Raw genomic sequence first — 12935 nt, forward strand, 5'->3', positions numbered from 1 at the left:
AGTAACAAGGTGAGCAAAATAGATAAATGGGCAAAATTTTACACATAATTATCTCTGATTAACTGTTCAAAATCTTGGTCTGCTTTGGGCAAATGGGTGGGTGGCCATGTGCACATTTGTACAAGTACAAACATTATTAGCCAGTAATGTGCATGTACACTCATACCTGACGTAGAACCTCATGAAGAAGTCGTATGTTTGCCCTGGTGGAGTACAACACCTTTCTGATCACTTCACTAGCATCTTGTAAGTACTCCTTGTTACGAGCTGGGCTAAATCTGTTAGGGTCAGTTCCTGCTACTGGGGAACCTGGCTCGCTGCCTTCTGTTGATGATATCGACACAACAGATTGATTGACATTTGATGACTCAGATGTACTGTCAGTTCTCTTGAACCTGACTGTGAAGGCGACAAACCATCTCAAGACAGATTCTCTTGCACTGATCATCCGTGTCTCCAATTCGGTGTTGCCTGCTTTGGATTTACAACATGGAACTTGTGCAACTACAAAGTAAAATACTTTGATCAGGTGACGAAATTCCAAGATAGAGAATACATGACATTTTGTTGCTCATGAACATGTACCTCAACAAGACTCAGGACTTATGTTTGATCTTTATGAGTTGAGTTGTTTGATCTTTATGAATTTAGTTGACATGGCCTACAGTACCACTCAAAAGTAAGTTACCACCCTTTCGCGAGACAAGACACTTGTCTCGCGGAGGCTTGAAAAAACTGAAAGTTCATGGCTCTGACTTCTCTCGAGATTATAATTACCCATTGTTAACTATACATGTAGAAACAATAAACAAGTGAACATCGCCTGTATCTATGTGGGGAGTTCATGCCATAGCAAAGGTGTTGATAGAGTGAATGAGCGGTCCCCCAAGGCTGCTTAGGTATACTAATAGTATAGTTTTTATCTTTAGTACACTGTAGTGGTGAATCTAAAGGTCCTCAAAAACGGGAGGAAGAAGAAAAAAGTAAAGATAAGCCCTTTTTGCTCAAAAAGGGAATCCCAAGGTTAAGGTTTGCCCTTTCACTTTCCACTTAGGAGTGGGGGAACAGACAATTTGTTTTTTAATTTTGGGCATTTTATTTTTCACTTATTTAATTGGGGGCGGAGCAGAAGGTGGATTGCCCCCTTGGTCCCTCCCATAGCAAACTGATTACCTACTCACCAGGGGTGGACTGATACAGCAATCTTGAAGGATTCCAGTCTCGGAAAATGTGCGGCAGATAGAACTTTTTGAAGTTTTCAAACAAGAAATAGAATGCATATTCTCTCTTTCTCCTATCAGCCCACTCAATCAGTACAAGCTGCAGAACGACAGGACATGAGAAATAAACTTTAATGGCTTTGAACGGAGTTATGTTAGAACTGAACAATAAAAGCGAATAATTAACAACAACTCACATACATGTAGTGATATATTTAGTATATTTTCACATGAACAATGCCATTATATGCAATTTTGAAAAGGTAACATTTTGGCAAAACTAAACTTTCATTTATTTATTTTTCATAATTTTCTGAAATGCAGTCACTTAATAAATAATTTTAATCAATGAACAAATGAATGACTGAGTGAATGAAGGAATAAATATGTAGCACTGTCACATATACATGTACTGTACATGACCTGATTTTCATGAGCTCAGTTAATCATTAATACAGATCAAAATTCCACATTCAGAGAAAAAGCAAGCATACAGCTGAAAAAAAGAAACAAACATTCCAGATAAAAAAAATTATGTTATACATGTTACTCCCACAAACCAGAAACCCATAAGGGTTGAAACATGTAACGCGCGCACACAGCGTTTGAATATTCATTTTGCTAAGTACCATATTTGGAAACACAAAGAATTTGTACGCGAATGCTTTATACACGTAATGGCACACGCAACATAATTTTTGGTTTTGCGGTGAGTTGCTTGAATTTCGACCTAAACGCCGTAAATTTCTTACAGAAACTAAAGAAATACATTAAGTGTATCGAAGCGAAGTTCTCCAGACTACTTCAAGAAGATGAAACAGGAAAATTTAACCAAATTTAACTTTATTCAACCAAGCTTGTTCAAAAACAAGATTACGCCATCGAGCACGAGCTAGCGCGCGCTGTGAATTTAATCCAAATATTAATAGTAATTTTGATTGGTTAAATGTTTCTCGTAATTTTCCAAATATGGTACTTAGTGTAAACGAATGTGCAAACGCTTTGTACAATGCAAATCGTAGGGAGTTACACGTTTCAACCCTTATGGGTTTCTGCACAAACCATGTATTACTAAATTATAAAATGGCTGTACATCTACCTGAGTACTCATACAATCCAGAACTCTGTCAAGGAAGAACTTTGTCAATGATTCTGGAGCGGGTGTCCTTTCATTTGGATTTGCTGGGAAAATTGGTCCTACATCATCCTGCAAGCACCAGTCTAGAAAATACAATGATTAATATGTATCTGGTAATTATAAGGTGTACACACTTGAAGTACACAATAATACATGCAAGTTAACAGATATTCACAATCCCTGTTTAATTTATTTTGAGTAACAGTAAACATTGCCAGAAGTAGACCACAAACTAATTAAACTATAATTAAAAATTGAAATAATGTAACCTTTACTACAAAACCATAAACACTGAACAAAGTTTCCTGCCACGGCCTTTAAATCAATAAGAAATTATTTGAACACCTATCAGTGGGTTTGCCCCAGGATGGGGGGGGGGGGGGGAATTTGACATTTTCAGGTTTTCAAATGTCAATTTCCCCACACTTGGATCTCCATTGAGAGTCAAATTCCCACCCTTGGCCAGGCCCTCTCCACTTTCCAAGATGGGGACTGCGTAAAACTCCCGGGGGGGGCACTCCCATATATGAGCTATATAGGTATGTGCCGCTGTGAAGGGTATGGTTTTCAAGCAGTTTAGTCTGGGATAGGGTATAGAAATCAGAAAGTTTTGGTCTAGAAAAGGGTAGCATTTTGCCGGAAAACTGCTCTGTGTTATGACGAATTTAGTCCAGAATAGGAATAGAAACTGATAGTGATACAGTTCTAAAAAATGCAAGTCTGGGATAGGGTAGGGATTTACGGTGTCTAGTCTAGTATAGGGTTGCAAAAATCAGCAGAACATGGCCTGGTATAGGGCAAGGGCTTCAAATACCCAGCGGCACACACCCACCCAAAAATATACAGGGTGCCCCCCCGGGGTAAAACTACTCACCAAGGGGACTGTTGTAGATGCCAAAATCTCTACCCAGGTAGGGCTATGATTAGTCCAATTCCCGTGGGTTGCCCCCCCCCCCCCATCCTGGGGCAAACCATTCATAGGTGCATTACACTGACCTTCACTTTCCCTATCAGAAGGCAAATGCATGCTGCTGGAAGAAGCTTGTCGTTCCATTGAACCGACATCGCTGATAGACAAACATATCTCCTCAGCACTAGCTTTAGACAGCTTGCTCTTACTCCAGTCAATGCTGTCAACAGGATTCGGAAAACCAGGAATCAAGCAAGCATAGACAAGCTGACAGAATTCATCTGAGTTGTCTTGTAATGCTTGGAACCAAAGCATAAACAGCCGTGCACCTTCGCGCCTCAGCTGTAGGTGAAGAACAACGATGAAAACAGACTAAGTACTAAGTAACATGCAGTACATGTTCAAATGTAACATTAGGGAACAAGAAAGTGTACTCTTCCTGGAGAAACTTTAATGTGTAGTTCCAGAAATTATCCATACCACCCTCACGGAAGGAATTTTCCTTAGACCCCCACCCCCACCCCCCTTCCCTCTTGAAATTCCAATTAAGCTTCATTCATACATTTCATTAAAGAATTTGGCCTTTGAGAGCCCTTCCACCTAATTTCTAATTCCTTCTGTGAGGGGAGTATGGACATTTTCTGGAACCATACAATGTGAAATAATAATAATGGTTCCAGAAAATATCCATACCCACCCCCAAATAAAAGTCATTGGAAATTCTAAAAGGGTTGGAGGGGGGAGGTCTCAAAAGCCAAAATTTAAAGGAGGGTATAAAGCTAAACTGGAATTTCCAGGGGGGTGGGAAGGGGTTTCAACCAAAAAAACCCTTACAAGATAAGGGGGAGGTATGGACATTTTCTGGAAAAACACGATACCAAGATTTATAAAGCTTTGAGGGATTGGCAGCTTACCTTTAGAGCATTTCCATGGTGAAGAAGCTTTCGCATTATCCGACCTGTGCAGAAATTTGATAAAAAAATCATTCTTTAGTAATAAGACAGATAGCAGTAATTTATCTTCATCTACAACAACAAATAAATTACTGCAAGTGTACGCTATTAATGTCCAGAGCCTCGGTCCACTCTTAACTTTCCTTCTGTTAAAAATGCAGGCTACTCCAAGTTAATGTAGGTGTCTAAGGTTAATGCTTGAGTGAATCTTGAGACAATCAAGCTCAAACAATGATTAGACACCAAAATGGCTTTTTACTAGGCCAGTTACGACATATTGCTCTTTGAAATGGTGTAATAAAAATAACATATTTACTTCTCTCTCATCATTGATCAAAGCTTGACATTATTAAAGAAAGATTCTTTCAAACAGTCGGTTCCTTCTCCCCCAGTTAGGTATAGGGCAAAAACTTTCTTAGCTAGTGGCAACTTTTTATTTCAATAATTATTCTGTTTCCTCTTCTAGTCCACATGAATAACTTAAACCTTTAGAAATAAGTTTTATTTATTTTATTTATTTTCTGATCTTGTCCTTAATAATTTACATATTTTTTTATTTTTATATTTACTTTTAATGTCTTTACTGGTAAATAAGCAATAATAAAAAATATTCATTATAATTACACACTAGTAGTAATCAGAGATTAGGGGAGTGCAACGAACCTATAGGTTAAAAAAAAAGACCCAAGGTAAGCAAGTAGTGGCAAGAAACTGACATGGCCGACCTGCTAGTAGTATGCCTTATGTCAAAGTTAGTTACTATGCTTATACCTCACTAAACGCAAAGGGGGATAAATGTGAGAAAGATTGTGTGACGAGCCAAACAAACATAGAATGAATGAATATTGTGTACACACAAATAATTACACTACACGCATATTACATTCACTATACAACGATTTCCTCGTCAAAACCTCTAGTGTTTCTAGGAATAACGATATATCACAAATTCAAAGAAGTGATAAAACAATTTTATCCGTCTTATACCCACTATCGATGCATTTAATTCTAACAATTTGTAGTTTTGTGCAACATATAATTACAGGAAAATACGCTGGGTTTTTTTACCTATGAACAAACTCCGTACGAAACTACGCATCGACTTACTCGATTTCCACTCTTTTTTTGACGTTCGGTGGCTGAAGATAACTCTGCTACTTTGGATGATAACCTTCTAATGTTCTCCCTGACATTTTTGGCAAAATTACAATTCTGGTCACCCATTTTTAACCCTTTTTTCAATCAAAAAAGCATGAAATCGAGGCCATCTGTGGCTATCAGTTTCCCGGCCGAGATTTGCCCCTGCAAAAATCAATCGGGGCGGCCAATCTGGTGTCCATACACCTGCGCACGCATTACGGCTCGATTCATTCCGCATAACAGTACACAGGCATACCAACTCAAAAGACACAGGAAGAAAAAACAAAATTAGGCTTGCGTTCTCCTTTGTCGAACGCAATTATTTATACATCTATGATCTATCTTGTGCCATATTATACTACCCTATGCATTGTCTCATTTATTAATTCTGGTATAAGAGGAAGTTGTAAGGAAGTTGTTCTGATCAATAAGCACTGCAAAAATTTAGAATAATTTGAATAACGCATGCATATAATAAGATTTTCATTTAATTTTGCACGAAGGTAGCTATCTAAATTGCAGATCTAAATTCAATTTTAAGAACTAGTAGGTGCTAAGAGACCTGTTGTAATTAAAATATCTAATGAATTTCAAAAAGCAAATTTCTATTTACATTCAATGTCAAACAAAAGAGAGATTACCTATGCTGTGGAACTGCCATCTCTTGTGAATTAACTCAGGAAGATAAAGCAATATTTTCTGTACAGTGACAAATAAAAACAATGTCATTATTTTTCAGATAAAATAAAACCACTGCCTGAAATGGTCGCTCATCGTTTACATATATAGTTGCTAACCGCTATATACGGTAATTAGCACTGTGGTTTCAAACCAACTAAGAAATTGAAAACAAAGGCACAGGTTTTTTAACACAGTTAAAAGTACTTATGTCTTACCTCTAAAATGAAGAGAACTGAATCAAGGTCTTCTCTCTGTGATTTGTGGCCTGAAAAAATAAACATTGCAGAAAACTAGTAAATGTAAGCTTACATGTACATTTCACTGCGGTTAGATGTTTACAAGGCTGAGCTGTGCAGAGCACAACTTATTATCCCAAAAATATACCAACATATTATTTGAAAACCGCCTTTCTAATAACAGTAAGACTTAAATTAGCACTCCACTGGCACACTACGGTACCACTACGTCCAATATCCGTGCAAATGGCCACTGTCTGGTGTAATTTAATTCAAAAATACTGACCTTTCGTCTTGAGATTTGCCTCGACCAGGGAGAATACATCGTGAAATACGTAGAATATCTCCGAATAATGGCTGTTAAAAAATATCCTGGAGTCGGATGGATCAAAGTAATCTGAAGGAGAATTGCAAAGGCAAATCAGTTGAATGGCGCTCTGCATGCAGATTGCAAATACTCCACATTTTCAAAACTTTGCAGTGCGCAAGGTTGCACCTACCTAGGAGAGTTCGTAGCGCCCGCAGCCTACTGTGGCTCTCCTTTTTGGGATCTATGAATCTGTGCGTAGTTTTCTTGATGTCCGGATGAGCTCTCCTGTTATGGAACATATTTCTGTCCCACACATCGAGATGAAATTGGAGAAAGTATCGCCAATAATCTCTCGAAGTTCATTCATGACGCGGCAGCCATGTTCATTCCACTTCCAGATGGTTGCAGGTCTGCGCATGTGTGACGTTGTCAAAATATTTACCAAGAGGGACGGGGCGGGGTGTAAATTGTTTTTGCCATCGTCTTGAAGATAAAGCATTCAAATTCAATCAAAAAGAGAAACAACTTTGAAGGCGAAATACTATGAAATTCTTGAAATCACGAGTTGAAATGGTCGTTAGCACGCACACAAGAACCACAGATGCGGAAATAAGGTAATTAAAATAAAATGACGCCAATAGATCAAAAAGGGAAATATGACTTATTGAGCGAGAAGTTCTTTACTATAAAGCAATAAGTAATTTGAACAGGTTAATATAATAAAATGAAAAGGATTAAATAGAAATGTCAAAATTATTAGAATTTTTAGCCCAAAATAGTCAGTCCCTTGGGATTGATTTTGATGACTTCAAATCTCCCGCCATCTATGCGCGCGCATATCATCGGCCATTGCACGAGGTTTGCTATCTGGAAGAATTTGTCTGATTTCTGAGGCATTTGGGCTTTTTTCCTCGTTGAAAGTTTGCGCTGTTTAGGAAAGATATCGTTCTAGTAGTTAACAATGCCTGCAAGAAAACGTCAGCCAACCAAAAGGAAAGCAGAAGCACCAGAGAAAGAAGTAGTCGACAAGAAGAAAGAAAAGCGAGGTAAAGTTCATTCTGAATTTCTGATCATGAACCGGCATTTCACTATCGATAATAATCTGTCGTTAGGATAGAACTTTTTCTTGTCTCATAGTGACAAATAAGTGCTCGTGAGTCCTCTGTATATAAGTCCTCATCGTTAGCATATTTCCTCATGCATACTTGTATGATAATAGAAAATGCTTTGCTTCAGAAGTTTGTAGGCTGACATTTATGAAAGAGGCCTTTTAAATATTTCCCATAGCCCGTGGGCCTAGACCAATTAAACGTGAACCATTTCAAAGCTTTCCAAGTAATTTAAAGTAAACGTATAACATTTGTTTATGAAACAGAATGGAGGCCTGAAACTTCCCTGGAAGCTTATACTGTAGGGTTGTCTAATACACCTATCAGCATGCTGCCGGAGTGGAGGGGGTGGGGGGGGGGGGGGGGGGGGAGGGGGCTAATTGGGATTTGAACCTAATTGAGATTCTCTGTTGAAATGATCCACTCCGGGGCATTTGTGGATGGCAAAAACTGTCAACAAAAGTCATAAAAATTTGTTAGCAAGTCTACAAAAATGTTCAAAAGCCCTTGCCAAAGGCAGATACATGTACTTGCTGTCAAATCCCCCCCCAACCTTTGGCCAGCCTGCCCCCTCCGGCTTAACATTGGTATGTGCGTAAGGTAGCATGGGGTACAGTGATGGCAGATTCTGACTTTTATGTTAAAATATTTTTATTATAATATGAAAATGATTGTATTTTACGCTGGTTGGTTTCTCTGTGGGAATTGGGAGAACTTAGTTAATGGAAATCAAAAGTGCGAAAGATACGATGTAAACGTGTCAACTTGGTGATCCGAATCACACAAATTCTCTCAGTGATCATAGCAATCGCAGCATGCAGTCAGATAGAAATCAGGATTATACTGTAATAAAGTTAATAAAATTATCTTTTGTTAGAGACACCAGATACTTCTGATGACAGAGAAACTGGTCATGTTCTTGCACTTGGCCAAGGGGACGTTGGTCAGTTGGGTCTTGGAGAAGATATTTTAGAGAGAAAGAAACCAGCTATTGTAAAAGGACTCGATGACCTGGAAATCGTTCAAGTGGAATGCGGAGGAATGCATACTGTGGCACTCACTAATAATGGAAAGGTAATGGCAGTATGATTTTTTTACAAAATTAGTGATACAACTTTGACAACCAGAGCTATTGGACAGTGACAAATTCTTGAGTGGAGCGTTTTAAGAAATGTCAGGTGTCAAAAATTTCTACTAGTCTTGATGGCCAAGATTATACATAAGATGACAAATCCCTCTCGATATGATGGAAGTACCCCGGGGGGGGGGACTCCCATATTAAATGGACGGGGATGCTCGTCGGAAATTTTGAAATGAACCCCTAAAAGAGACCAATCTGGGCGTGACTCAAGCTATTTTAGACCCTAAAAGATACCAAAATTCTGAAAAAAAGAACTTGTATTTGTAATTTTTTATCGTGTGTAACCCTAAACGAGACCCTGAACGCTAACAATATTGCCATTTTCCCCCAAACACCCTAAATGAGACCCAAAGGCCGAAATTTACACCCTAAGTGAGACGACGAGCATCCCCGTTCCTTTCATATGGGAGTCCCCCCCCCCCCCCCCGGGGGAAGTACTCAAGCTAAAATATTCTGATTTCTCAAACCTCGATTGCTTAGGGGTATAATTACAGAGAAGTACTATCCAAGGGAAACAAAAGATTGGTTCAAGAAATGGAGAGTTTTGAGAAACTGAGGATTTGAGAAATCAGGATTCTACTATGCCAAAATTCCCTGCCCGATATTCATTTATTAAGTAATGTTGTTTCAATTCAGCAATGGTTGCTTCAATAAACGTTTTGCACATGTTTTCAGCCACACTGCATTGTAAAAGAAAAATATAATGGAAAAGCAGCTTACAATGTATTGAATAACTAGCTTACCTTTAGGGCAACTTGTGTAACAATAATTCACTGTTTTTCCTGGCTCGATAGAAAAGTGCGAGAATGTCTTCTTAGAACAAAAATCTTGGCTAGCTGATGTACATGTTAATCTGTTTTCTTTTTTTAAAAAAAAAACTTCTTTTATTACACAGGTATACACTTGGGGGTGTAACGATGAAGGTGCTCTTGGTCGTGTGACCTCAAGCAGTGATGGCGAGGAATTTATTGCTGGACCAGTACAAGATATAGAAACTGTAAATATAGTAATGGTGTCGGCAGGAGATAGTCACACAATGGCATTATCAGACAAAGGCACAGTGTATGGCTGGGGGACTTACAGGGTAATTTACAGTGCATTTCTTAATATATGTCTGCAATGCATAGATCCGTAGGCTTACAATCAATTAATGAGCAAAAGTTTACTCTTTACATTGACTATTAGAATTTTTTTTTTACGTTTTAATTATTTTACAAATAAGGGGAAAAAATCAAGGTATATACTGGTAGCTAGCATTTAGGGATAAATTTCTCTGCCTGATTGAATCAGGGTTGTCCCTAAGGGCCACTGCCAGCTAATTTCCCGGCTGAAAGAGATCTAAGATCCGACTGAAATTGCACATGAGGACAAATACTTATTAGGGAAACATTTAGAGCTGCCAAGGCCAGAAAAGCCAGCTAAGCTTGTTGATGGGCCACTTAGTGTTTTCTTAGCTTCATTCCTGTTGAACGGCTGCTATCTAAATGACTGGTTTGCTGACTAAAACATGCAGTAGGTCAGTCCTACACAAAGAGCTCTTGTAGATAAATCAAGTTTTCTGCCAGAGCAAATCCAAAGCTCATGAGAAATCATGATTTAAGTAATAACTTTTTTAATCTCTTTTTAGGATGCCAGTGGGCAAGTTGGCCTTCAAGCGGATGGCACAAAGCACAAGCCTACTGTTATTCTGGTGCTCCAAAGTGACCCCATAATCAAAATAGCTTCAGGAAATGACCACACAGCTGCTCTAACAAAGAACGGCAAGATTTTCACCTGGGGATGTGCAGAGCAAGGTCAGCTTGGAAGAATTATGGGATGTTTTGCCAGTAGAGGAGGCCGCAGGGGTTTACAGTACATCTTAAACCCAAAACAAGTGCAAAACAGGAAGAAAGGACTCAAATTTAAAGACATTTTCTGCGGTAGCTATTCAACATTTGCTGTTGCTCAAGATGGGTCGGTTTATGCTTGGGGCTTAAACAACTATGGTCAACTAGGAACTGGAGATCTAGAGACTTTGTATGCCCCTGTGAAAGTTGAATCGCTGACATCTTTAAACTCGGACAGTGACAAGTGCGTCAGCATTGCTAGTGGCCAGCATCATACCATCATACTCGATTCATCAGGCAAAGTGTACGCAATGGGAAGAGCGGAGTATGGAAGGCTTGGCTTAGGCGATGATGCAAAGGAAACATCAACCCCGGTTCAAGTTACAGCACTAGAGAGTAACCCCATTCGCAAGATCGCTTGCGGTGAAGCTGTCAGTTTAGCAGTCTCAATCAAGGGCGACTTGTACTCATGGGGTTTTGGAAGTTGTCTACAGCTAGGCACTGGGGAAGATGAGGACGAATTCTTACCCACTAAAGTTGAAGGGAAGAACTTGCAATCTGAACTACATGAAGTGTTAGGGGTTTCTGCTGGAGGACAACATACAGCGATGCTAGTGAAAGACAAGAAACAGTGATAAAGACAGTTCGATTAAAAATTATGCTATGCACCCTTATCTGCATAGCAGTTATGTGATGTGGAGATATCCTAATGTAGTACTTTACATGTTGGCTTATTTGCACCAGGGGCAGATCTCGGTATGTTAAATAGGCAGGGGAGGGAGGGAGGAGTGGAGATGGGTCAGTAGGCCCAGGGGGGGGGGTGGGGGAAGGAAGTGGTAAGGATAGATCACTCAGGGGGCAAGGCCACTCCCTCGCATTTTGCAGATCCACTTGGTTACAGAATTGTCATTAATGAATATTACTTTTGCTAAAAAAGTGTGTTTTAATATTTATCTTTTTTGTTTTTTAAATAAAATTTAGTTATTAGCCAGATAAGGAAACTGTCCTATTTCTGTGCAAGACTCAACGTTATTTTTGTATTATACAGAACATGTCTGCAATTTTGTAACTCAACTAACCAATAACAAAATATTAAGCAAGTTATACATTTTTAATTTTCTTCTTAAATAACTGATTTTTAAGAGTAAAATAACAATTATTTTACTCTTGAAAATCAATTATAATCCATTAAACTGTAGTTCTCAAAAGCTGAATTAAAATTAAAGAGATATTGCGATATTTTTGCATTATGTCACCTATTAATCTGCCAACCAAGGATCTATCGTTGGCAAAATAATGTGAATAACATAGCTACTTTTATGTCAACTTTTTGTAAACATTACATGTACATCCACTGTATTAGCTTTCTCTCATTTTTGTGTTGTGTTGTTTCAACTTTCTAATGGGGCAGGTCATGTAACTGTGTTAAAAACTTCCAAACATGTACACAGTGTGCAGTTGACAAATGACACACAATTAACAATTATCCTGCGAAATCGCGCGGAATATCGCCTGATACTTAGCCCACGAGGCCATAGGCCGAGTTGGCTAAAATCAGACGATATTCTGCAAGATTGAGCAGGATAATTGTTTTATTATTCAATAAGTTGTAAACAAAGCACATTTTGCAGATAGAAAAACTGTATAATTATAAGCAGCGCTTTACAAAATTTCGGACGAATCTTCACAACCTACGTATATCGCAGGATATCTGTTATGTACGGATGACAGATAACGTTAACATTTTGACCATATATGGGCAGCGCGCGCATGTGTTGAATAATAACAAGGGATAGCTGAAATTTCAGTCAACAAGAATTTCTTTTTAGTTTGTGACTTGGCACTGAAAAACAGTGCACCTATAGCATGACCAAGACCCTATATTGAAAGTCCAATCTTTAAGTTAGTACCAGAATCAAGTGTAATACCAACTTTTTCCACATCAAGCAAGAATGTTAAATTTTAATGATTATTCTGTTTTCTATTACTTTCATAAACCTTCTTTTTCTTTAACTGTACAACACTTTAATTTTATATGTAAGTGAGAAGGAACATTTCTGCTCAAAGCAGCAGTTTTATTTTTTTTTTGGATGATTATTAATCTCAGCTTGTTGATCATATTAAATAATAATTTTTGTTTTGATGATAAAATTAACTATTAATGAATTACTCCATGGGAGGATCAGTAATGATGAATAAAGTCATTTTTACAAACAAGAACTGTTTGATCTGAGACTAATGTACCGTATTTTCTCGATTTACTGCCAGACC

General features: G+C 38.3%; 2 protein-coding genes across 2 annotated transcripts in view; one reads left to right on the forward strand and one right to left on the reverse strand.

The window, feature by feature from the left end:
* LOC144634178 (ral GTPase-activating protein subunit alpha-2-like) overlaps window positions 1-7167 on the reverse strand; it is a 36104-nt gene extending 28937 nt beyond the window's left edge. The window contains exons 1-9 of the mRNA XM_078493070.1: window positions 6779-7167; window positions 6565-6675; window positions 6258-6307; window positions 6003-6060; window positions 4183-4226; window positions 3355-3610; window positions 2320-2441; window positions 1182-1320; window positions 167-504 (exon numbers count right to left, since the gene is read on the reverse strand). Coding sequence (XP_078349196.1) covers window positions 167-504; window positions 1182-1320; window positions 2320-2441; window positions 3355-3610; window positions 4183-4226; window positions 6003-6060; window positions 6258-6307; window positions 6565-6675; window positions 6779-6887 — 1227 coding nt within the window. The 5' untranslated portion in view covers window positions 6888-7167. The remainder of the gene's footprint in view (window positions 1-166; window positions 505-1181; window positions 1321-2319; window positions 2442-3354; window positions 3611-4182; window positions 4227-6002; window positions 6061-6257; window positions 6308-6564; window positions 6676-6778) is intronic.
* Window positions 7168-7435: 268 nt separating this feature from the next.
* LOC144634196 (regulator of chromosome condensation-like) lies at window positions 7436-12884 on the forward strand. Its single transcript, XM_078493096.1, has 4 exons — window positions 7436-7634; window positions 8575-8771; window positions 9734-9922; window positions 10466-12884. Exons 1-4 carry the CDS (start codon window positions 7550-7552, stop codon window positions 11297-11299), a joined length of 1305 nt encoding a protein of 434 aa, XP_078349222.1. The 5' UTR covers window positions 7436-7549; the 3' UTR covers window positions 11300-12884.
* Window positions 12885-12935: the final 51 nt, after the last annotated feature.

This window comes from Oculina patagonica, chromosome 13 (genome assembly GCF_052425735.1).
Source record: "Oculina patagonica isolate OP01 chromosome 13, crgOcupat, whole genome shotgun sequence".
NCBI classification, from domain to species: Eukaryota; Metazoa; Cnidaria; class Anthozoa; order Scleractinia; family Oculinidae; genus Oculina; species Oculina patagonica.

What these genes read in the sequence shown, in the direction of transcription:
- LOC144634196 (XM_078493096.1), top strand. Translation starts at nt 7,550, where the DNA reads ATGCCTGCAAGAAAACGTCAGCCAACCAAAAGGAAAGCAGAAGCACCA. An exon ending in CACTCACTAATAATGGAAAG is followed by an intron (nt 8,772 to 9,733) that starts GTAATGGCAGTA and finishes TTTATTACACAG; the next exon opens with GTATACACTTGGGGGTGTAA. An exon ending in ATGGCTGGGGGACTTACAGG is followed by an intron (nt 9,923 to 10,465) that starts GTAATTTACAGT and finishes ATCTCTTTTTAG; the next exon opens with GATGCCAGTGGGCAAGTTGG.